This window comes from Phyllostomus hastatus, unplaced genomic scaffold, assembly GCF_019186645.2.
Source record: "Phyllostomus hastatus isolate PE091 unplaced genomic scaffold, TTU_PhHast_1.1 phas_contig_150, whole genome shotgun sequence".
NCBI lineage: Eukaryota > Metazoa > Chordata > Mammalia > Chiroptera > Phyllostomidae > Phyllostomus > Phyllostomus hastatus.
This window is the reverse complement of record NW_025333611.1, coordinates 20821149-20846907: the sequence shown is the minus strand read 5'-3', so window position 1 is coordinate 20846907 and position 25759 is coordinate 20821149. Positions and strand designations below refer to the sequence as shown.

The 25759-nt window shown below is 49.8% G+C and overlaps 1 protein-coding gene across 5 annotated transcripts in view; it reads left to right on the top strand.

Annotated features, from left to right (window-relative positions):
* ABLIM3 (actin binding LIM protein family member 3) overlaps positions 1-25759 on the top strand; it is a 101748-nt gene that overhangs the window by 52005 nt on the left and 23984 nt on the right. For all 5 annotated transcript variants that reach the window (XM_045821297.1, XM_045821327.1, XM_045821287.1 and 2 more), the window contains 4 exons: positions 1683-1809; positions 5715-5808; positions 12236-12323; positions 24041-24099. In XM_045821297.1, the coding sequence (XP_045677253.1) occupies positions 1683-1809; positions 5715-5808; positions 12236-12323; positions 24041-24099 (368 nt within the window). The remainder of the gene's footprint in view (positions 1-1682; positions 1810-5714; positions 5809-12235; positions 12324-24040; positions 24100-25759) is intronic.

Sequence of the window (25759 nt, the reverse complement as noted above, 5' to 3'; positions counted from 1 at the left end):
CCTGACCATCTTGCTTGTCCAGAGGCAAAGTAGACTTTCTCGAAAGGGCTGAGCTGCCCTCCCCTGGAGGTGATCTAAGCAGAGGGTGGTGCCCACCTGTCAAGAATTCTGTAGATTCCTGCATTGGGTGAAACTGAGACCAAAGGGCTGTGAACTCTGAGCCCCTATGGAATTATTTACCCTATTGAGGAGCCTCTGGAGACACCGTACAGTATTTGTGGCCTAGAAAGCTAGACCAGACACCTGAACCCTCAGGTTCTTCTACGCCAAGTGTGGGCAAGTCACTTCAGACTCCTGTGTGTCCTTAAAAGGAGAAGGGGTGCCTAACCTCTCTAAACTCTTACATTCTGAAACCTGTAATTACTGGAATGGGGATAGAGGAGTAGATTTATCCCAGGAGAAAAGGAAGGAAAACAAATAAACCCCAAATATTTTCCCAGCTCCCCTCTGAAAGCCTGGGACTTGAAGCCTTTTGCAACTTAAGATGGTCCCACTAAGAAACGTTAGAAAGGGGCTAAGTAGCCAAAAGGCAGGTGCTGTGGGAGCTGCCTCACCCACCACTTCATCAGGGCCAGACCGACCCGCAGCCTGCAGCGGCACACCCCCGCTTCCTGGACACGCCAACTCATCACCCTTTCTCCCAGGACTGGCTCCCAGCTGGATGTGAGGCTTCCAGCCAGGCTCTCCCAACATGGTGTGCAGTCTTCTCCCCGCTGCTCCGAAGCACGCTCTTGTCTTGTGGCGCCAAAAGGGAGGCTTGTCCTCCGGTAAACTTTGCCCCATGACCCTTTCCTCCTCCAGAGCAGGCCATCCGATTGGCTAGGCCCTGATTCCCAGCATCTCCCCAGTACCCTGGATGCTGGCTCCATTCCCTGCCCCTTCCCAGACGTTGGTTGATCCACAGACAGCCACTGGGCTCCCCACATTCTTTGGCCCCAGGACACGTTCCAGGGTGATAGGAATAAAGAGTAAGGGCACCTGTTTGTTTTGGGACAGTCCCATCGGACTTTTTCACCTTTGCTGCTCGGGCAGACAAATGTATGCTATTTGGAAGTACATGGGAGAGGGGCGGGCATGGTAAATTCTATCCTTTGCCTGGGTACTGTAAGCCCCACTCATTTATCCTCATGCTGAGCATGGTGCTAGGCAAGAGAATAGATTGAACCACAAAACTTAGACAGAGTTCTTGCCATTGAGCATCCAGCCTAAGGAAGAGGAAAAAGAGATGCTAAGCTTGTCTCCTGGAGCAGTGCTTCTCAGACTTCATTGTGAACTGAGATCTTGACAAGAGGCAGCAGGTCTGGGTGGGCCTTCGCTGCTGTGCATGTGCAGGCTCCCAGGTGCTGCAGGTGCTGCAGGGCCCCAAGTCCCGGGCAGCAGCAGGAGCTTCGTTAGCTACATAAGAGCAGGCCAGAAGTAGCGCAGGGTCCTCTTTGGATGAACAGAGATCAGGATGACAAGCAGGGAACTTTCTGGAGGAACCCTCATACTACTGTAGAGAGGCCAGGGCTCCAGGGGCCTTTTCTCTCACCCAGGGGTGCTGTGGACAGGTGCCAGTGCCAGGGTGGGAGTGTCATGGGAAAACGTGTTCATAGAGAGGTGCCCTTGACTCGGGCTTAGATGATGGCAGTGGTCAAGGAGCCCGGGATGCTTTGCTCAGCAGCGTCCTCTTGTGTTTGCAGACTGTGCTGGATGCAAGGAGGAGATCAAGCACGGCCAGTCACTCCTGGCACTGGATAAGCAGTGGCACGTCAGCTGTTTCAAATGCCAGACCTGCAGCGTGATCCTCACCGGGGAGTACATCAGCAAGTGGGTCTCTCTCCCCCACCCCGCCTGGCTTCCTGGGCCTCTGCTGCCCGCCAGACTGCCCCATCTGGCCCTCGCCTGAATCTCTCATAGCAGCCCCTTTCATTTCCATCCAGCTACCGCGTTTCAGCCACAAACAGCACCTCACCCACCCTTGGGCCCTCCCACCATGTTTCCCTTGCCTGAGATGCTCTTCTCCCTTCTTCTCATGTTCCTTCCTTCCCTCTGGTCTCGGGACCCGCCTTCTCCTCAGAGGTGGCCTCTTACCATCTCTCACCACCTCCAGCCCCCCAGTGCTGGCCCTCACAGCACCCTGTTTTTTTCCTTCATCCAGGATAACACCATTTGCAATTATATTTTATCCACATCAACTTCTCAATGGTGATAATAATACTAGCTACCATTGATGGAGTTTTTATTATGTACTGGGAACTTACTCACTGCTGTCTATGAATTATCACATTAAACCCCATATCTGCCCTTATGAGGTACTTACCCCCATTTAAAGGCTGCAGAAACTGAGGCTCAGGGGAGTAAGTAACTGGCCCCAGTAATGATATTTAATGTGTGTGCTCACCAGGGCAGGGACTTCATTTTGTTCACTGCCACTTTTAGCTCAGGGCCCAGTCCACAGTCAATAATGCAGCTGTTGAGGGGATTTAATCAAGACGAGAGATGATGGGCACACCAAGTTTTCAGGAGAGAGGGCCCAGCTCCTAGTGACCTCCAGCACTGGACAAGTCCCCTCCCTGTGAGGCCTAGTGACCACATTTATACACTCAAGTACCTAAAAGAAATTATGGCCACAGACACTCACAGCTTTGATACTTTACAGCCCAGACACTTCCTAGATACCAGTCTCTGGCCCGATGCCAGGACATAGCGAGCAAGTCAAGTCCAGCGTACACGCTTTCTGCTGTCAGGAGAGCTGGCATCTAACAGGGGAGACAAGATACATACGTAAAGAACTAGGACCCCAGGGGATGTGTAGTAGGGAGCACTCAAGAGAAGTTGTATTCTTGGTGACCTTTTTGCTCAAAAGTGACAGGAAACCTAACTCAAATTCACTTAAAAGCAAAAATTGAAGTTCACTGACTCATAGCAATGGGAAGGCCAGAGGCATACTAGCTTCCAGCATGGCCGAGTCCAGGGCCTTATGAGATGGCATCAGCACTTCAGCGCTCATTCGTTGTCTCTCTCTCTCTCTGTGTCTGTCTGTCTGTCTGTCTGTGTCTCTTTGTCTCTCTCTCTCTTCTCCGCTTTCCTCTGTGTTGAATTTATTCTCAAGCAGGCCCTCCCCAAGTGGTAAGATGACCAGCAGCAACTCTAAGCTTTCTTTCTATCAGTTTCGCTAGCCCAGCACAGAGAGCTCTCTTTCACAAGAGCTCCAGCAAAAGTCCCACAGCTGTCTCTTACTTGGCCACCCTTGGGCCACACTCCCATTTCTGACCAATCACTGTCCAGGAGGATGTGACCCCGAGAGCCAGAAGGCAGCCCCTCTGTGGCCCCAGCAACTGCAAGTGGAGAGGTTTGGCGAGGCACTGCTACCAGCAGAAGGGGAGACGGATGCTGGCCAGACAGCACTGGTCTGTGTCAGAGCTCCAAGGGAAGGGCTGGGAATGTTCAGGGAAAGGAGGGGTCACTTCTAACTAGCAGGAAGTGGAATCGAGAGTCTGTGAGAGCTTCATGAAAGATGGTGGTGTCTGAGCTGAACCTTGGAAAAGGGGATAAAATGTGAAAGAACAAAAAGCTTGTAGGCAGGAAGGCCAGCCCAGGCAAGGATGGGGCGGTGGGAGACACACCCATCCTGTTTGCTGGAGCTCAGGCGAGTGCTCAGGTGCAGCAGGGTCCAAGGCTGCAGAGGTAAACTGAGGTGGCATCGCTGAGACCATATTGAATGCCATGTTAGTAAGATTTTAGCATTCCCCTCTGTGCTTGCCAAGTAAGGAGTGCCCTTAGTGAGTCGCGAGCCAGTCGTCCTTGAGTCCAGGAGCCTAAGTCAGAATTCTCTGGGGGAGTAAGGGTTTGCTCAGAGCTCCTCTCAAGGAGGCCCAGCCTGGACTGGCCACCACACCTCGGGCCTCTGCAGCCTGGCTCGGGGCCCTTCATCCGTCCGCCAGCAGAGCAGCAGGGAGTTAGAGACACTGACTCTGGCATTGCTGCCCAGGTTCGAAGCCCCGCCTGCATGACCTCAGCCAGACACTTAATCTGAGTCTCAGTTTCCTCATTTATGAAAAATGGAGATAAGAACATGACCTACCTCATAGGGTAGTGTTGTGCAAAGGCTCAGAGATCTGTGCTTCATACCTAATAAGAACCTAGTAATATTATTTTTAGTTGCTGCTTCTTTTTAGAATTATGTATATTTCAAATTCCCCAAGGCTTTACCAACCCAAATGAGGTGGTGCTGGCATTTACACCCAAAGTTGGCTGGCCCTTTGTTCCTACCTCCTGACGAATGACTTTATCCCCCTGCAGGGTCACCTCCCACGCCCACGGAGGGTAGAAGGGCTGGAGGGGATGACGGAGGCTTGTCTCACGGACCCGCAAGCAACAGCCTCACCTCCAGGCCTTGCTGGGTACCGGTCCTCCCTGCTGCCTCTCTTTCAGGAAAACCCCAACTGCCCTGCTGCCCAGGGCGGGCTCCCAGCCACCCTGACAGGGCAGCAACTTGGAGATGGAACAATGGCACGCTTGTCCCTTAGGTGTTTCCGTGTGTGAGCCAGTACTGTTACACCCAAAGTGGGAGAATGTCCCTCTCTTCTCATAGCGCTTCAGAGATGTCAGCAGGTCCAGTCCTTGGAGCCAGGGAGGGCCCGGAGCTGAACTGAACACCGGATGTGCCCAACCACCTCCATGTTGGCCCTTGAGAGCTGAGCCCCACACGTCCTCCTTGAGACCCCTTTCTGTCACCACCACGGGGGTTCCTCTGCCACTTGCCGAGTGTTCACTACAGGCCGGCATTGTGCTGAGCCCTAGGACACACTGGAGTCGTGTCCTTTGATCCTCATGAAAATCCAGCTGAGAAATCAGACCACCTGGGTACGAATCCAGCTGTAGGCCCAACGAGTTGGCTCTTCTCCTCTGCACAATGGAGGGACTGACCGTTCCGACCTCACAGGGCTGCCTTAAGGATCACATGCAATAACCTCTGTAAAACACCATCAGAGGGCCCGCCACACACCAAGCGATACACGCCAGTGGCTATTAGTCGTGGGTGGGGGGTGGGTAGTATAAGAATAATTAACAACAGTCTTGTTACGGCCTGACAAGTTATAATAAGCACGGGGCAAAAACGGAGCGCAGAGGAGGTGGGTGGGAGGTTCCCATTACCTACTGACCCAGGAGCGCAGTCACATGGTTCTTTCATCACAGGTGAAATCCTTGATATGAAGAGCCCTTAAGGATATGCAAAATATTGATCACATTGATTACCTCCTGGTTTTCCTGGAAGAGAAACTGGGAGGGGCTGGTAGGAGGGCCAAGACGTTTTCTTGTATGCCTTTGTAATGTACCGAAGGCAAATACGAGTATTATCTAAGGTAAATAAAATAATTCTTAATAAATTTTTAAATAATTTTTAGAAGAGCCCTTTGGGGCCAAGGGAAGAGAATGGGTCAGGAGAACGGATGGGGAGGGGGAGGAGGGAGAGTGAAAGAGGAGCGCCTGGCCAGCAGCAGACCAGCGGTTCCCAGGCACACTCAGGGGGGCTGTCAAAACGCAGATGCCTGGGTCCCTGTGGTTATCTGATTCCATAGATCTGAGGGGTGTCTGGGGAGTTCGCACTCTCAATGAGCTCTCCAGTGCTTCTAATCTTGGCCCAGTCCCCCTCAGGTACAGGCCTTGGAATCTCCACATCACCCCCAGGCCCCCCAACCTCCTCTTCTTGTGTGGATTTCCTCTTGCAGGGATGGTGTTCCATACTGCGAGTCCGACTACCACTCCCAGTTTGGCATTAAATGCGAGACGTGTGACCGATACATCAGCGGCAGGGTCTTAGAGGTGAGTGGGTACAAGTAACTGTGCAGATGTCTGAGCAGGATGGCCTGTGGCTCCGAAAATGTCATCACTGAGGGTGAGGAAAGTCACTCCACCCCCTTCTCCCCCCTCCCCCACTTCCTCTGCCCCAGGTAAGCTTGCCACTTGACCTTGAGCATATAACTTTACTTCTGTGGGCATCCCCAAAATGAGAAACTGGACAAAATTATTCCTAGTTCAAAAATACTGTGATGAGAATATGAGTAATCTATGAGACACAGGTAGATTACTACGGAGTGAAAATTATTTTCTTCCCAACTGTGCTAGAGGATGGGAGCATTTTTTTTTAAGCACTTGGTAAATGTGCTGATTTAAGAACCAGTTTGTCTAGCAGCCTGCTCCCTAAGCCCTTCTCTGGCTGGTCCATCACCATGGCAACAGCTCTCTTCTGCCTCCAATGCACAGCTTGCTCTGCCAGTGAGAGACAACCTGCATCACCCTTGCTGGGCCCCTGTCTGAGCTCCCTGTCCACTGGCCTTCCTGGCCTTCCTCCCCATACCTGTGGGCCCAGGAGTCATCTGTGCTTTGGGACCACCTACCTTAATGAATTAGAAACAGGAAAGAGTTTGGTATAAAGGAAAAACAATAGCCTAATAGCAGGAACAGTTGGGTTCTAATATTCACTCAACCGCTAACTCATGCTCAGGTTGTGGGTGAACATCTTTGCTTTTTTAGGCCTCAGTTTTCTCATCTGACAGTGGCTGGGGGACAGCACACTGGGTCAGCCCTTGCGAGCATTCTGATAGATGTGGCCAGCTGGCTGTGGTTATGTGGAGTCAGCATTGTGTGAGGGAGGACTCTACGGCCCCATCTGGGCTCAGTAAGACGGATGACCAGGACAGGACTCTCTGAAGAGATGCACTGGAGCTGAGCCCCAAGGATGAGGGGGCCACCATGTGCAAAACTAGAGGGAGGATGAGCTTGGGCCATTCAGGGAACAGGGGGAAAGGACAGTGTGCTATGGAAAGCCACTGGGAGAGTTTTAACCTAAGGAGCAACATGGTAAGATTGTGTTTTTTAAAGACTGTAGGGAGTCAGAGAGCATACGACAAACAAATGCACAGAGCTGATACTGAGCATTTCCAAGAGGCACAGGAGTGCAACATGGAAGATAAGCCATGAAACAGGAGCACAGGTTTCTGAAGTCTCAGTATCAGGGTGGGGAGTTTGTGCACAAATCACTTGGCCACAGGGGACTGTGAAAAGACCTAGCAGAAGTGACCTACTTAGAGCTGCACCTTGGAGAGGATGGACATGTGCTAAGTCTGAAGGAAAGAAACTGGATATGGGAGACCAGTGGGGAGGCTGTGACCCCACAGGAAGGACTCAGGAGGCATAGTGACGGTGGAAAGGCCAACCACCCTGCCTCCAAGATGACGGAAGTTGAATTCCAATAACTCTGCAACTGTGAAGCAATTGGTAGACATGAAGATGGAAAGAGAAGAGGCCAATAGTTGCACCAAAGTGTCAAGCCTGGATGAGAGGAAGTGTGGTTTGCCCTCTGCAGAACCGGGGGAGCAGCAGGGAAAGAAGCTGGTCTGGGCAGAAGCACAGTGAGTTCATTCGGGACCAGTTGTGATCAAAATTCCAGGAGGGTTTCAAGAGGGCAGTCAGAAATGTGGATCAGAGCTCAGAGACAAAGTTCAGGCCAGGAGGGACCAATCGAAAAAGGTTTGGATTTGCACCATGGGAGTCATCAGGATTTTGGAGAGAGAGGGAGGGGGCTGAAGGCAGCCGTGGGAGTTAGCGGCTTACAGGTGGCAGAAGGAGACTGAGGAGTTATCGGACAAAGAGGGAGAGCAGTCAGGGGTTGGGGGTGGAGAACTGGGCAGGGGCAATGAGAGGCCACTCAAGGCCATTCTGCGTGGTGGTCAGATTCTACAAAGCAGTGAAGGGCTGTGCAGGCTCAGAAAAGCTGTGGTTGTGGGGAAAGCTGCCTGTGGGAGGACCATGTGCTGGGTGTGCAGGGTGTGCAGAGAGGCGTCCAGATGGTAGTGGGGTCAAGGGTCAGTGGGATGGGAGACCATCAAAGCAGACTTTCCTTTCAAGGAGGAAGGAAACTTTGATTACACGCAGGGCCACACATGGGGGTTCGTCCCAGCACTTCCAGGCTGCTCTGAAACTGTCAGCGGTGTCCCCTTCCCTGCCTGTTGCTGTCTTTCAGCGCCATGGCAGCCACCTCTTCTCAGGAAGCGGCTGTGACTGTGTTTCCATTGATTCCACTTGTCTGAGGCTCCATTAGCACCTTGGACATATTGATTTTTTTTCTTGGAGCTGGAAGAGACTTTTAGCAATCAACAGTTCACCCTCTTCATTTTACAGATGAGAAAAGTGAGCCCCCGATACATGTGCTGCTTTTCCAAGGTCATAGGCAGTGTTTCTGGCAGAGAGAGAGCAAAATCTGGCACCCCAGGCCCCTGTGTCCCACACCGCAGCCCGCAGCTCTCAGCCTCTCGGGGGTCTGTGGAGTGACGTTGTGTCATGAAAAATACATCGTTGGAGTGAAACAGACTTAGATCCCAATTTCACCATGTGTAGCCATGAAACCTTAAGCAAGTCATTCTCTCTGAGTCTTAGAGCCTTTATCAATCGATGGAGAATACTATAGTTATGTAACTCTTAATGGCAATATATATATATATTATTTCACATTAACATAATGTATATGTTAGTGTGAAACAGCAGAAAATACATGTATATCTGCTTCTGATTCCTGGCACAGAACACCTGAAACCCTTGTTATTTTCTAAGTGATAAGAGCACTAGAAGCAGCTTTTGTTCTAATATTTGGTCTTTGATTCCTGACACCAAGCTCCTAAACCCCTTGTAATTCCCTGGGAGATAGGAAGGGCTTTGTTCCAATGAGGTGACTCTTGGTGGGCCCCCAGTTGGAGGCCCCTGACTGGACTTCAGACGGGGTCCAGCCACCGGAAAGACTAAGCCATGATTTGACACTTGGAACTCTCAGCCCCACCCCACCTCCTCCCAGAAGGGGAGAGGGTCTGGAGATGAAGTTAATCGTCCCTAACTCAGTGGCCTTGCCTAAGCAATGAAGCCTCCAGTGTCCCCCAAGTACAGGGCCCAGAGCGTGCAGGGCAGTGAGCACGTGGGGGTGCTGGGGGAGTGGGGCCCACAGAGGGCACTGAAGCTCTTTCACAGACCTTGCCCTAGGTATCTCTTCCATCTGGATGTTCACCTGCACCCTTTATCCTGTCCTTCTATAATAGATTGGTGAACATACCCATGGGTTCTGTGAGCCATACCAGCAAATTATAAAACCCAAGTCGGGGGTTGTGAGCACCCCTATTTATAGTCAAAAGCACAGGGGATGACCTAGGACTTGAGAATGGTGTCAGAAGTGTGTGTCAGGGGTGGGGGGTCAGGTTTGTGGGACTGAGCCCTTAACCTGTGGGGTCTGATTCCCTCTCCAGGTAGATAGTGTCAGAATTGAGTTTAATTGTAGGACACCTGGCTGATGTCACAAAGAATTGCTCTATGGAGAGAAAAAATACCTCACACATCTATGAGTGTGGTAGCAGTGTGAGAGTAAAGGAGACACACACAAGTGTGTTTTTCCTTTATAGATAGTCAGGACTTTTTTGTTGTTGCAAGTGCAGAAATATACTCAAATGGCTCAAGCAAGAAAAGGAAATTTATCAGCTCCCATAATAAAGAGCCCAGGAGTAGTTCTGCCTTCAGGCACAGCTGGATCCAGGGCTCAAACAAATGCATTTGGACCACCTCCCCATCTTGGCTCCACTTTCTTCCCTGTTGGCTTTATTCTCAGGAAGGCTCTCCTTCATGATGGGGAAGCTGGAACACCAATCAGGCACTCCAGGCTTACCTCCTTCCCGTTAGCCAGCATCCCCAGTGGACGGAGAGCTTCTCTTTCCTAATAGCTCGACAAACACCCTGGGGCTGACTCTTATTAGACAATCCCAGGCTCATCCCTGAACCATATCTGGGACCAGAGTTGGAACAGACTTACTGGTGGGGCCAGCCCCATGTAACCCCAGGGCCTGACATGGGGAATGGGAAGTCCCATCCAGGAAAGGCCTGCTGCTATTTCTGGAAGGAGGAAGGATGTTGGCCAGGAAAAAAACAACAGTTGCCCACTACAGGGCCCAGCACATTGCCAGGTACACAATAGGCACTTAATTAAATTCCGTTTCCCCTTCCCATGCCCTCCCCAGGCCACCCCCACAATCCCTTCCTCAGTGACAGAGCTGCGTGCGCTGAGCGCCTGTCCCACTCCTTCCCTCCTAGTCTGTGCCCTCGCCAAGGAGAACCACACACCTGTGCCCGTGTGCTGCTTTTCCTGACTTTGAGGGTGGTTCTGCATCCTCTCTGACATGGCCCCATTTTTCAGGTGCTAGATCTTCACCCTGTTTCTTCACTGTGTTCATGACTTCAGTTTGTTAACAGACAAGATCTCGTCTTGTCTCACCAACTTGGTCTCCCTGTGCTGGAGCCAGCTGCTCTGGCAGCCCCTGCCCCGCCCCACAGCCGCCCCTCCCCCCACCTCAAGTTGTTTCCACGCTGAGATGGGCGCAAAGCCTCCTTCCTGGGGGCTGGGTGGCCGGGCATGACATTTAGGAAAATGCCAAGCTTCAGTTTTGCCAATGTGCTCTTGCCACCCTGGAGAAACAGGTCTGTTATTCAAGTGAAAAAGAGACAGAAAGTGGGAAGAGGCCACCACTTAAGCCGATTCCCCCTGCCGTGGTGCGGGGCAGCCAGTGCCGCGACGTCCCAGCTGCGGGGAGCAGCAGGCTCCCTCCGGAGTATGCGCGCTGTCTGCTGTGATGACGACGGAGACGCTCTCCCATTGCCAGGGCCACACAAACCGCCGAGACTAAAACAAGGAATACTGGAGGGTCTTTTTTCTTTTTTAAAAATCTGCCCTTTTCACATTCTTGCTAAGTATTTAGACTAAACCAAGTATTTCCAGAATAGGCAAGCCTATGCCCAAGCACCGCCCCCCCCACCCAAAAAAGGTTTGGAAATAGGCCTTCATTTCAGCATTACGCAATTACAATTTTTGAATTGGAAGAACTCATTAGTATCAGACCAAGTGATGTCTTGGGTGTTAGGGAGGTGACTTAACAACCTCCCCCAACAGCCATCAATTTCCCCACCAAAAAAACCCTTGCACCAACATGCAAAACATACCTTCAAAACAAGCCCCACCTTGTAACCCAACCACGGCACCAAGCCCCTCCCCTGTGGAAATCCTGGAGCTGCCCCTGAAAGGCCCCAGGCCCACCCAGCCCTCTTGGCTGGGACGGCAGTGCCACAACCTTCTGCCAGAAGCGAGGGCTGGGCTGGCGACTGGGCCGCAAGAGTCCGGCTCCACCACGGCTACTGGCTTCGGGGTCACCTCGAGTCACAGCCTTCTCCGAAGCTATTCCTTCTCCTGTAGGAGAACCTGCACCTGCAAGTCATTTTCATTTTTGCTTTAAATGAGAGCAGAGAAGGAAAGTGGGAATAGGGAAGGGAGGCCAGCCTGGGGTGCACAGAGGACGGGGGTGGAGGCACCCAGGCACAGCGATCACGGGAGCGACCTGTGGGTCAGAGACTCCCAGCAGGCCCTGACTCTGCAGGTCCCTTTATCTGTCCACTGCGTGCTCCAAGTCTGTCCTTCTCACGCCACTCTCACCATGTATGTCATGCCTGTGGACCCCAGGTATTCTTGCTTAATGAACACTTCAACTTGTCTTTAAGTCGGCTCCTTGCATGTAAGAAAACTTGAACTTATATAGCATAACAAGAAAACCAGGATCGCTTACCTTGTTGCTTATAACCAAAAAAACCAAATATAGTTCTAGCTAGATTCTATTGCTGTGGAGGCTCCAAGTCTCACACCTGTTCTCATTTTTAAAAAGGTACATTAGTAAATTTGGGATAGATGTTAAAGGCATACTGCACCAAACTGGTACTTTCTCCTTGAGGGGAAAAAAAAGGGTTTTTTTTTTACATTGATCCAGTGTTATTAAATCCTGGGTTCATGTGCTCTTTAAAATCATCTGCTGTCCCACTAGTGGTACGGGCCCCAAGAAGGGGCCCATCCTGGGATGTCCTCAAAGCAAGATCGTTCCCTTATCTGGAAAGGAGGTAGGACCAGTGGCCTCCCAAGGGCCTTTCTGCAGCAAGAACAGTGCTGCAGGCGTCCAGGGAAGTCCCCTGAACTGCCATAAGGGACCCATGGGGTAGAATTACCAAGTTTCTAGGGTGGACTTTTAGATAGCGCTGGACTCCCCTGGGCAGACTCCCATCCAACCGCAGGGCCATGAAGACACCACACTAACGTGCCCAGGAAATGTTCAAACCCAACCTGCCCCAGCGGGCAACAGCCCCAGGTCTGACCTCCTACTTCTCCTCTTTACTTCCATAGGCAGGAGGGAAGCACTACCACCCAACCTGTGCCAGATGCGTACGCTGCCACCAAATGTTCACTGAAGGGGAGGAGATGTACCTCACGGGTAAGCAAACCTGGCACTCTGTAAGGCATTCCGACCCACACGTGACTGGAAAGGAGATACAATCTCCTTTTGTTTCAGTGTTACCTTTGCTTTTGGCTTATCCTCAAATGTGCGATTAACTCGCCCCTCTCTGGGTGGCTCGGGAAAGGTGCCGGTGTGGCTAATGTGAAGTGACATGTAATCTGCCTTCCATCGCTGCGCGCCTCCACCAGCTGCTTGGCTGGCCTGCTTCCCTGGCAGCGCTCTGAGCAGGCTCTGCCGGCTCTGCCTGGGGGTGGGAGGTTGCGCTGAACAAGGCCAAGGGGTCAGAAAACCTCAGAGGGATGCCCGAGCTGCAGAGCATCTGCAGCATCTCCCCTCCCTTCTCCTCACACCCCTGGGTATCTCACACCAGGCCGCTGCCTGCTCTTTCCATGGACTCTCAGGAGGTACAGAAAGGAATGGGAGAAAAACAGCAGTCTCTTGGAAGTAAATTTGGGCTGTTTTCCCTCCACCCCTTCCCAGGGTCCAGCCCTCTGGCTCCAAGATTCTTGCAACAGTCTCCTAACGAGTCTCCAGGCTCTGTTCAGTCCTCCATCCTCTGCCCAGTCCATCACTGGGGGACATCACAGTGTTATTCGCCCAGCCCTGTCCGAAGGTCTGCGGGGCCCCTCCTCACCCACCAGTTTAACCTCGCATTTAGGACCTTCTCATGAGGTCTCGAACTGCCTGTCTAGCCTTGAACTAACCCAACACTTAAGCTGCCAAACTTCAATAGTTTCTTCATCCATTCAACAACTATTTCCTGAGCCCCCACCACCACGTGCAGGCTCTGTGCTGGGTGCATAGTGAGTTCCACCCACAACCCTGCACCCACTGCCCTGCAGTCCAGTGGGGGTGAGTCACAGTCCATCATCACACAAGTAAGTGTCACCCTGGAAAAGTGTTATGGAGGGGAGAAGTATGGGACAATGAGAGCACAGCACAGGGGTGAGGAGGGGTGTCAGGAAAGGCTCCCAGAGGAAGAGCTGGGACCTGGGATCTGAAGGGTGAGTGGGTGTTAACTGGGCAAAGAGGGGAGGGATGGGGTGTGCCGACATATGGGGACAGAATGCACCAGGCTCTGAGGTGGGTAAAGAAGTGTTGGAGCCCTAGGGGAGCCAGTGTGGCTGGGGTGCAGAGGTAGGTGGGCAGGGGTGCACCAGGCCTGTCTCTGCGACTGGCCTGGTGTTCAGCCCCTTAATGAACTCACAGCCCACATGCCTCTGGGTTTTGCTTGCATGCCTTGTCTTCAATAGAACAGTTGTCTTCCCATGCCCGCTTTGAGAACCCTACCATTCTAGACCCAGTTTAGTCACTATGTACTTCATAAACCCCAAGGTGCCCCCAACCCCACCCACAACCTAACACGCTCCCTCTTTCCTGACTCCCCACACCCCTTTGTTCACACCTGGTCCCCTCCAGCTTGCATTAGAGTCTTGGCAGCTCCCCCAGAGTCCTTGCTCCTGACATGGGCCCCTCAGCCCTGACAGTGGCCCCACAAGCTCTTCAGGTATTCATTGTTGGCTGAACCGCTATGATTAGCCATCTCCAGATGTGCAAGTAGCTGTCTTGGGAAGGAGTGAGGGCCCCTCTTTCCCGTTTCCCTACAGTGCAGACCTAAGGCCGGGCAGGCGATCGCAGAGTGTGTCTTCCTACCAAGCTGCTTGTAACTGCAAGCACTCAGATCTGGGAGTTCCTGCAAGATGGAATGAGTCCCTTTGCCTAGGGCAGGGTTTCTAACCATAGCACGGTTGACATTTTGGGCCAGATAATTATTTGGTATGGGAATTGTCCTGTGCATTGCAGGGCATTTTGTAGTACCCCTGGCCTCTACCGATGAGATGCCAATAATGTACCCCCTCCCACTGTGAGAACCAAAAACATCTCAGATGTTGCTAAGTGTCCCCCAGAGGCAAAATTGTCCTGTTAGGAACTGCAGGCCTGGAGCTATTCAACAGAATCTCTTACCATCTGCTCAAAGGCTGGAGCAGAAATTCCTGTGTTGAATTGGGCTAGGTGGCCATCCCTAAAACGCTGTGACTCTACGGCTTACCAGCACTTGTATGTATAGTCACACAGGTGTTAGAGGTGGGAGGATCCGAGAGGTCACTTGAGACTGTAAGGTAACAACCCCCATTATTTAAACGGGAAAGTGAGGCCCCAAGGGAGGAAGACAGCTATGTGAGAACCAGAGCACACAGGGGCAGAGCCAGATTGGCCTTATAACTCCCCCTCCAGGGGTCTCTGTATCTCGCCTCCTGGGACCCAGGTCCTGTCTGCTCTCTCAGGTCCCTGCAAGGGCTAGACCTCCCCCTTCCCGTGAGCATCGATCCTCAGTGCGTGGGTCCCTGAATGGTTTCTGCTGCAGGACCCTGTGCTACATGCTAGGAAGCCCATCTGAGTCTCCACAAACAGCATGATATGTTTATGGACCCTGACCACTTTGGGAATCTGGACTTTGCACTTGGCTTGAAAATTTGTTGCGTGGTATGCCTCTCCCCCTTCCCTGGTGAACGTATTTCCTAGGGTTGAGACTGCCTCCCCATCTACATCTGCAGAGAATTAACGTCGTTACCTTCCTGCCTGAATTTCCCATCTTTCCTAGTCTTTCCCCATTTGGTGCTTTCAACCCCAGCTCCACTGCTTCCTAAGTCTTGACCTTCAGCAAGTCTCTTAACTCTCCGAACCTAGGCTTCCTAGCCTGTCAAATCAGCTTTTAACAGTCCCTGCATAGAGAGGTCTGCTGAGCTCCTGACCCGTGGTAACCTCTTAGTTCATTCATGGAACAAATACCTATCGAGCATCGCCTGAGCGCCCAGCACTGCAGCAGTGAGCAAGTCAGGCGAGCTCCCTGCACTCCTGGAGCTCCTGGCTTCAGGAATCGGCGCCTTCCAGGCCCTGCTTCTGACCAGAGCTTCACGGAATGCTGAAAGAGTTAAGTGGTGCAGTGAACAGCTTTGTGATCATGAGAGAGATCACAAAGCCTCGGGCATAATGCCTCCAGGAGGCAGGAGATATTCTTGGTGAGGAAGAAGGCCTGTCACCCTCCCCCTTAATTATCCCCATCCCTACCTTCCTGGCTCTGGGGAGAGTGGGAGTAATTGCAGGGCCTTCAAGGACCTGACTTGAGAGATGCTGAGTGGTCCTGGGATGAGGGGAGCGAGGCTGTCCAATGCTAGAGTTGTGCTCCTTGGGCTGTGGGCGTTTGGGGGAGGGGTGTCAGCCACAGGCGGGGGAGGGGGGAGGGCAGGTTCTGCTGCTCCTGAGAGCTGGGCCTGTGATTGGCATGGACACTCTCCCTCGGTGGGGCCCCAGGACCTGAAATGATATTCCCCAGAAATGGCAAGAAAACTGTCCTCCTAGGCAGCACAGGAGTGGTGCAAACTGGCTTAGAGCCAGGATTCTTGGGTTCAAGGGTCAGCACTTTTGCTAATGGCCTGTGACCTTAAGAAGTAACTTCTTTCTCTGGGTCTCTTCCTTCACCTATAAAATGAGGGTAATTACAGTCTTTCGTTCATACTGAGGCCCTGCCATGTGACAAGCTCTCCGTGACGTGCTGGGTGCTCAGAGGTGAACAAGGCAGGTGTACTTGCTTCCAGGGTGAAATGTCCTGTCAGGAAGGGGAGACAGACTTGACTCAAACAACAGTGCAAATATTCAGTGACAAGCTGTGACAAGTGCTGTGAAGGGGGAATCTGGGAACAATGGAGCGTGTTTTAAGGCTCCTGATCCAGTCAAGATCTTGAAAGTGAGTAGGAGGTGGGATGGTGAAGAGGGGAAGGAAGATTGTAGAGACAGAGAGAATAGCAGGTGCAAAGGCCCAAGGTGGGCGGGAGCATTGCATAGAAGAGAAACTGAGGCAGGCCCACACACCCAGTGCTCCGAGAACAAGCACACTCCACAGAGTCCTCGCGAACACTCGGGGAGATGACTGTGAGAGTGCTGACACGGGAGAGGCCGTGCAAGGAAGTCTGTAGGGCACATAAGCCCAGCCTTGCCGGTTCCACAGCCAGACACCGAATGTACGGCGCTGGCAACTGGGCCTCGGGAGGTTCTCTTGGCCACTTTGTTGTGCTCTGCTTGATGTGCAATGGCTTTCTGAAGGGCTCTGGTTGGGAAAAGTCTGGCATCTGTCTGGGTGAGCACCTCCAAGGCCCCAGGAGACGAGAGCAAGTTTCCCCTGATTTAAATTCTGTTGTGCATTCCATCTTTTGTAAAGATGCCAAATTTCTAATCTGTTTGTTGTCCAAACCCTTCATCTGGGCTTGACCAGGGAATTAAGTCCCTAATTTAGTGCAGCAAAATAACAGCCGAATGCTGCAGGTTCCGGGCAACGCTTACATGGAGTCACAAAGGTTACAGTGGCTGGGCCAGTGGCAGTTTTTCTAAACCCAAAACGTGGTTCATGAGAGACTTTTCTCCTCTGCTAAATGTGCCTGTACACAGGAGAAAGGGGAGGTAGGATTTTTTTCCCTCCTCCTGTCCACACTAAATGCCCCTGTTCCAGAGACCGGAGAAAAGAGTGACACTGGAAACAGGCAGTCAGCTGCCCATTTAAACAGGTCCCTTTTATCATTTGTGTAGTTAATTCATCACACCAGCCAGAAAGTCTTTTATGAAATCCAGGGGCAAACTGTGTTCTGCTAAAGGAAGTGTTATAACAAATTATAGGTCCTGCTAAGAATAATAATAGGTAAAATGCCATCAGCTGATATTTGCTGATCACTTACTATGTGCCACACTAAGTTTTAAATGCAATATCCCATTTTATCATCTCAACTGTGTGAACCAAACAGCAGTATCTGCATTTTAGAGAATAAGAAAGTTTAGAGAGGTTCATGTCCCTGGGCCAAGGTGAGCTAGCCTATTTTGCTAGGCTTTGTTTAAGTCAGTTTTCTTTTATTTATTATTAAAATCCTTAACCTGTTTCACAGTTGGCCTTCTGAACTCGATGAATCCCCCGAAATAACTTGCCAAAGTTTGCATGTAGGCGTGTTTCTTTAAGCAGAGGGTCCTAGCTTTCATCCAATTTTTGGGTGTCTACAGCCCAAAATAAAGTGAAGGGCCTTAGTTCTGTGTTAATGCGAATCCCAAACGGTGCTCTGAAAGCCTTCTTTGATAAGTACACCAAACCCTGCTCTTGCATAACTGAGCCTGTTTCACACCGCATGTTTTTTTAACAGTTCAGATAGTGCAAGGTCCTGGCACCAGGAGGTGTGTCTCTCCAGCACAGTCGGATCGGTGTTTTGCTGGGGCCTCATCGTCCTCTGACAAGCACAGCAGAGGAGGCTCAGGGAGCTGCAGGCGTTCAGGAGTGGTGTCGCCCATTGTTAGGGATCGTGAGGTGCCAGCCCTCAGTCATAACCTATGCGTCCCACCACACTTTAAAAGGCACTAGCGTAATATTGGTTGCAATAATTGACTAATTTAGCATTGTTATTTTGAATTGGATCTCTCTACTGACAGCTTAGGTTGTAGGAGTTATGCTTAAAAACTTTAAATCTTATGTTTTCCCAATCCTGCAATAATTTAAGATTCTTCAAATATATCCTGCTACTATGCTAAAGTGGTATTTCCTAAAGTCTGACTCTACTAATTAAGCATATTTCATTTTAGACAGGGTATATTTTAATTTTTAATGAGCTGCATTTTTTATTTTTAGGGTTACCAAACATCTTGAATCCTATAATATTATAGCACAGTAGTTTTAGGTTTGTATTTTAAAGTCTGTGTCCAACTCGCCCCTCCCGAGCTGCCCCTGACTCAGGATGATGTGACCGTTTTCTTACCAGTTACATGTCACATCCACTTCACCAGCCAGTTTGTCCATGTTGATCAAAATTAGGTCCAGAGTAGCAATTTCCCTGGTTGCTTCCTCTCTTTTCTGGGAAACGAAATTGCCTGCTGGGCAAGTCAAGAACCTGTCAGATACTGGCGTTTTGGCTCAATGAGATGTTTTATTAGTCTGGACTTTTTAGGTGGCAGAAACCCAACGCAAACAATATTAGGAAACAGAGGACTAAACAGCTCACAGAACCGAGAAGCCCAAAGCAGCGGCACAGCTGGGTCGAGAGGCCCATGGGGTCAGCAGGTGGTGGCTCTCCCTGCCGCTTTTTGTGTGTGGCCTCACGCTCTCCTGCCCCAGACTGGCTGCCTCCATGTGGGGGGACGAACGGCTTGGCCAGCCCCAGCCACAGTGGGTGCACAGGGGCAGCGTTCCCTGCAAGCTTCAACAGAGACACGCCAGAGAGACTCCAAGAAGCCTGACTTCGGTCATACACTCACACCCAGGCAGGGCAGGGACAGAGCAAGGGACAGAGCAAGGGACAGGGCAGCCAAGCATCTCAGCCCCCTGAACCCCAATTTGCCCATCTGAGAACAGGAGCAATCCCAGGCCCCGTGTCACTGAACTGCTGGGAGGGTTTAAGGAGTGAATGCACGGTGGAGGCTTAGCACAGAGCCCGGCCCCACCAGCCCTGCCAGTCTGAGCTCATGATCAACAGCCAGGAATGCCGAAATGGCGATTCCCCATGGTACCATGCACTAATAAATGCTGGCTTTTTAATAGTATCACCATTATTAATAACGCTCAGCATATGTGCTCATAAATGTTGCTATTATTTATCAAGATTATTTTTATCATTATTATCATGTTAATTAACATTATTGTTTTTTAATTAAGTACTGTTGTTATAAAGTATATAGCATAAGGGCTGGCATAGGCTCTCTCTAAATATTAGTTATAATAATAACAATAAGAATAATAAAAATACTGAGTGCCTGACCATACTAAGCACTCGATACATTTTGCTGACTGTCCTAATGGGTATTTTCAGCAATTACTGTTTCCTGTGAGTTACTCGGTGCCGCCATTCTCCTTTCCTCGTCCCACTTCATGTCCTCCATGGTAACCAGCTTCATTGTAGCTAAGCAGGTTTGCCCCTCAGCCTCTTCATTAAGCTTCAAGCCCTCTTGATCATGTCAGCTGCAGGCAAGCTGGTCTTCTCCACTTCTCCCGAGGTGCCCTCATCCCTGGGCACAAGCCCAACCTCCCAGAAGGGCACGCTGGCAGCCAAGTCAGGCTTCTGCTTAGTGACTCCACCTGCACAGCTTGCTACAAGCCCCTCACTCACCCAGGCCCCAGCTCCTGGAGTCGGAGAAGAAACACTACCCACCACAGGAAAGCAGCCTTTCCTTACTGCTTTCCCCTTCCCCACACTGGATCCTGGCAAACAGATTTTCGGTAGGGGAGAGAAAGTAATAGCAACAAAAACAACTAACTCTTCCATCGTGCCCACCCAAAGGCAGGCACCATTCTAAGTGCTCTGCGTGTGCAGTGGTCCACTCTTATCTGCCAGGCATGCGTCCAGACACTCTGTGGGTGTCTGAAACTGCGGGTAGTGTGGAAACCTATATATACTATTTTTCTATGCATACATACCTATGAAAAATTCATGAAACATAAAATTAACCATTTTAAAGTGTGTAGGTCAGTGATATTTAGTATATTCACAGTGCTGTGAACTACCACCACTAGCTAGTCCCAAAAACATTTCCCTCACCCCAAAAGGAAACCCATACCCATCATGCAATTGCTTTCACCCTAACACCTGGCAACCACCAATCTGCTTCCTGTTTCTATACATTTACCGATTTGGGGTATTTCATATCTATGGAATCATATAATACGTGGCCTTTCTTATCTGGCGTCTTTTACTTTGCATGATGTTTTCTAAGTTCATCCACATTGTAGCATGTCTCAATGCTTCATTCCTTTTTATGGTGGAATAATATTTGACTCTATGGATATACCACACTTGTTTATCTGGGCAGGGATTTTAAAGGAGCCATCCCAAAGTCCTAGCAAGTCTATGCACAAAGGTGGTGCTGCCCACAGGAAGCAAAACTCAGAAATTTCACCCTACTATGGCCAAGAGAAATCCAGAGAAGAAACCTGCTGGAAGGGAACAAGCCGACGAGGATTAGGGGTTAAACATTCAACCGCCTGCTTTAAACTGCTTAAGTGAGGGATCAGGGCTGGGGGGCAGCCAGCAGGGAGGGTCCCTGGCCACCTGCAGGATCTCAGAGCATTTACATTAAAAGATACTCAAGAAAACACTGTGTGGCCCAAACAGAACCCTCAGTGGGCCAGCTTCAGTCACTGCTCTGTGTGTAACCGCAGAGAGGCATTCTGGGAGACCATGGCACCAGCTTCAGTTTGGGCATGAAATATCCACTAATGCAAAAAAATGGAAGAGTTGGCAAATGGAATTTCAGTGTCCAACAGAGAGGTGCGTGGGTTCCCAAACATGAAGCAAGTCCCAAATGTCACAGGCGCTGTAGCCAGTCAGATAAGGCTGCGTGCTGATGCTGCTGGGGATCATGAGCAGCCTGAGGACCTGGTGCAGGGACGGTTTCAGAGAATGAGATCTCTATCTCCGATTCAGCTGATGCAGAAATGGCTAATCCTTCACATCCACAACCTTTACAGACGGTTTTAACTGCAGAACCTGGAAATGTGGGTGACAGTCTCAGTGACTCATGGAACCAGGAGTCAAACAAGCAAAAAAAGTGTTGAGTTTTTACAGGAAGTTAAAGAGTCCTGTCTTGTAAAATTGATTTCTTTATCCCATGGCATCCCAAGGGAACAAATTTGGAGTCTTAACCACTATGTAACCCTGCAGCTCTCCAATTTACAGTGATAAATCATCTGGGGAGCTTATGCAAAGTCACAGATTCCCGGGGCCCACCTTCAGGAAATTGGCTATAGGGGCACCTCTGGCGACTCAGGAATCTGCATTTTACCAGGCTGCCTTGGACAGGTAGTCCACGAGTCACGCTGCAACACACCCCAAGCTAGTGAATATTCTTGTAGACACTCAGTCTGAAATCGTAGCTGTTGAATCAGAGTCCAGATTCTACCACTTGTCCAAATCTCTGAGCCCAGCTTAGCGAATTCAACTGGCCCAAAACAGTATATTAGGTTTCTTTTGTTTGTTCATTCACTCAGTGTCTGTTAATTAAAGATCTGCTGTCCCTGCAGGTATATCTGTAGATAAGATAGATATGAATCCTGCTGCTTATAGAACTTATATTCTAGTCAAGGTCACTAGATGGGGTAAATAATTATCTTTCTATACAGAGAAGCCTGTTAAGACGGAAACATGAAATGTCCGTGGTTGGGAGGGATTGTAAACGTCCATGAGAGTAAGCACCACGTGATGCATCTCTTCAACAACGCCCCTGCTGAGCACTTGCACACCCAGTGCGCGCTAATACTTCCAGGGGCAGGAAGCCCACTTGCGGCGTGAGCCCATTCAAACTTCAGGTGTTAAATTTTCTTTCCCCGAAACTTTTGCCTTTGCTCCTTGTTCTCCTTTACAAGACATGGTGAATTAATTCATCCCTCTTCCCACAGAGAAGCATTAAAATATTTTTTAAAAATCCTTTTAACTCTTCTGTTATGGTTACATCATATTCTGGGTACACATCACTCTTTTTTTAAAACACAAAGTGGGAACCAATCAGTCATTCATCTGGTTCTTCATTAAACCCGCGTGGGCCAGACACTGATTTAGGCTGCGGGGATAAAGCCCCTAGAAGAGAAGAACCTCCCCTTCACCCTGGATGTTCCCTTCTGTCAATGCCACACTGGAGAGCTATTAACCAAAGGCAGAAGTCAGCAGACTGCAATTCGTAGGAGTCTTCGTGAACAAATCGTCTTTTCTTACTTTCATTTATCGAAGTTTATTGCTAACTACCAACCAATTCCTCCCCTCTTTAATTTAAATGATAGTCTGCCAACTCCCAAACTTCTTTTTTTTTTCATATTCAATTATATTTTCTTTCTCCCTTTCGATTCTCAGCCCTCACATCTTACTAACCTGCTTTCCCATGTGCAGAGTGCTGAAGCCATTTGTGGCTCAGCTTTATTGCAGAGCAGAGATGCCCGTGACTTGGAGAGACCATCTCATCTGACCCTCCCTTCCCACGTGATTTCCCCCCACCCCCCGTGAGAACTCGTGCCTGACCCTTTACCTTTCCTATGCCTCTTTCCTTAATCTCATGACCTCAGACATCTGTGTCCACCTCGTACACTTCCTACAGTGACCTGAAACATGTGCTTCCTGCCGGAGCCCCAGTGTAAACAACCACTCCTGGTTTCAGCCGCAACTCTGAGAGGGCCGGAAATGCTCTCTCTGATAACTCCCCGAAGCAAGGGTCCCCACCCACTGCTTTGTAGTAGACACACCCTGAGGTTCTGGGTCGAGCTGCAGACTCAGAGTCCCCCTACTGGGCTCTGGGAGCCACTGCATTTCACGTGGAAGGAATTCAACTCAAGTGGAATCATTAGGGAACACCCAAGAACGCCAGCAAACAAGAATCTAAGATCCCTATCCCGCAAACGACAAAATGGCCTGGAAATTAGAATTTTAGAGATAAAGATAATCTCCAAGACCATCCAAACCCCACCTCATTGTTATTCAAATGAAAAACCTGGGACCCATAAGGAGGAGGTGTTGGGGCAGAGCAGAAACAGGAACCCAGGGCTCCCGACTCCAGGCCCATCTTCCCTGCACTGCACTCTCGGGTCTGATTGTTCAGCCTTAAACCACCCGCTGTCACTCAACCAGTACTCCAGTCCTGGGGCTCCAGGCAACAAACCACAATGGTGAGTGTACCCTAAAACAGTCAGACAAACAAATGCCATCTGGGTGCTCAGGAATCTAGCCATTTGCTGGCTCCTTTCCTTCGAGGGCTGGTTACAAAAGGAATGGCACCAATGGGATAATATGTTCCTATTTTTTTCTTCTAATCCAGGACACCTGTTCCTTCTTTGGGGAATGTGTAATATTTGGGGCTCCTTCCCAACATGTGACTGGCCACCTGTTGTTCATGCCTTCCCAAATTGGCCTCTCAGTTTGGGGCTGGCCAACTGGCTTCTCACCCACAACAAAATGCAATATACTAAATTTAAAGAGTCTGGAGTCTCTTAGGAATTAGCAGGTCAAGGCAATGCTCTTAAGCAGAATGTACATCCTGACACTTCTTCCCCTTAAATGTGATAGCTCTGGGAGACTGTCAGAAGTCTTTGAAGAAGAGGGATGGCTGGAATTCACCACAGTCTGTCACTTTATTTCACCTCCACTGCCATTCATTCATTCAGCATGCATTTACTGACCACCTGCTGTGTGTCACTCACTGCCAGTCGTCCACTCTTCTGTTCACCCACAAACATTTACGCAGACTCCTCCATCAGAGACGTCCTGTGCTGGATGCTGCGGGAGACCCAGCAATGAATAAAGCCCAGCTCCTGTCTAGAAGGAGCTCTTAATTTAGTGGGGGTGATAAATTCACAGGCTACTATGATTTAAGGCCAGATGTGTTGAGACAGATACAAAAGAACTATGGATCACAGAGGAGAGAGAAGTCACTCTCAGCTGGCAGGTAAGAAAGTTTGCAAGAAGATGTCACAGGAGACGTGACCCCTAAGGAATGAGTAGGATTTTCACGGGCAGAAAGACTGCATGGGTGGTTGAATCCATGCAGCAGCAGAGAGCCAGGAAAACCAGGGACACTTCTGATTGCTGCGTAGGACACACAGGCTGTTGAGGGAGTAAACGGAGGTGGGGGAGGTGAGGAGAGTGCTGATAGGCGTGACAGGTCTGAGCCTCTGTTATTTCTCTGGCCCCTAGGTTCTGAGGTTTGGCACCCAATCTGCAAACAGGCAGCCCGAGCAGAGAAGAAGTTAAAGGTAAGCAAGCCCGCCTACTTTTTGCCATGGTTTGGGGGCACTGTGCTTAGTAGGAACTCATTCTTCAGTGTGCACGCTCCCACAATGTGTGCCTATATCCTCAGATTTCCTTAATGGTAACATCCACCTCAGGGGGCTTTTGAGGGAGTTAATATGGATGTGATAACACTGTGAAAACTGTACAACAATGTCTTAATGTGAGTTTTTAAGTATTCCTGGGGCGAGGCTATACCCTAACCGTGGCTTCCCAAGATGGCAGCCTCCCTGATGTGCCCCAACCTAAGGTCATTTATTAACAGTGATGGTTAATATTGTCCCAGGGATTGAGAGTCTGCAAAAGATCTTCACAGTCACTGTCTGATTTGATTTCTTTAGCCATGTGGGGTAGGTGGGGCAAGGAATTTTATCTTTGCTTTGCTTGTGAGAAAACCAAGGTCTAAGGAAGGCAGCGATTTGCCCACAGTAATGCAACCAGGCGGAAACACAGCCAGAGTCCCCAGGCACACGCTGGGCCAGCAGAGGTCCCGCATCCCTCAGAATTACTCTGCTCTGACAAGCACCAGAGGGTCCTGTGAGTCCGGATTCTTGATCCAAGAACTGCAAGGAGGGGCTCACGGAGTTCCTGGGTCCTTGGTGCTGTGGAGGAGACACCTGAAGTGTGGGTTGGAGGACTCTCAGAGACCTCTAAGGTGCCCCTACACTCTGGCCCCCAGATAGCAACTTGGTCCCTTGGGACTATATTAAAAGTTACCTTCTAGAGTCTCAGCTAAAACCACATGTGTACAATGTCTGACCAGCTGGTGAAATGTCGTCTCCTTTGCCATCTCATCCATCTACTGTAAATTTTGGGAAAGAGCCAGTTTATTGATAGATAATTTTTTGAACCATGAGGGGTTTTTTTCTTGTTTCTTCCAAGGCTTCTCTCCCTTTTAAGGTGTAAGAACTCCTGATCATCCCTTTCTTCCTCAATTTCCTCCTCTTTGGTGGCATTTCTCAAATTTCAGTCATCCCTCTATAGCCCTGATGCTTTTTGCCATGTCTATGTACTACCTGTATCATTATATACTTAATATTTTTCTCCTTCTTTAAATCAACTCGCTGCTTTTTACTTAACTAAATTTATTTTAAAATACAACTTTATATCACCAAGTGGAAAACCAGTATTACTTGTTGTAAATAGAAGGTAACCATAAAATAAATTCAATGAAAATGAAACAATTCTTAGGAATACATCTTGGAAAGTCTAGCTAGATCCTGTTGCCTGTGATCTCTTTGTTAACAAAAGAAAAGGGTGGCACGCTGGGGCATTAGCAATTGTTAAGGCAGAGCTGAAATGTATTAGCATCAAACTAAGACTTCCTTCTTGATCTGAGAGGATTGAATAGAATTTTACATTTTACTCTCTCACTCTAGGACTCTGTATTATCAAATGTTCCACCTAAATGTATCTCCCCAGAGACACACTTGTTCACAATCCACACTTTGGGAAACGTTGCTATGTAGCCCTGCTTAGGATGCTTTAAATGGTAGGACGAGAGATCTGAAAAGGAGTTTAGATCGGCCCCTTCATTGTACAGGCCAGGAATTCGAGACTCCTAAAACCACACAGTACACTATTTGTCCTTGCTGTCCAGTCTGTTTACTTTTTAACCACAACATG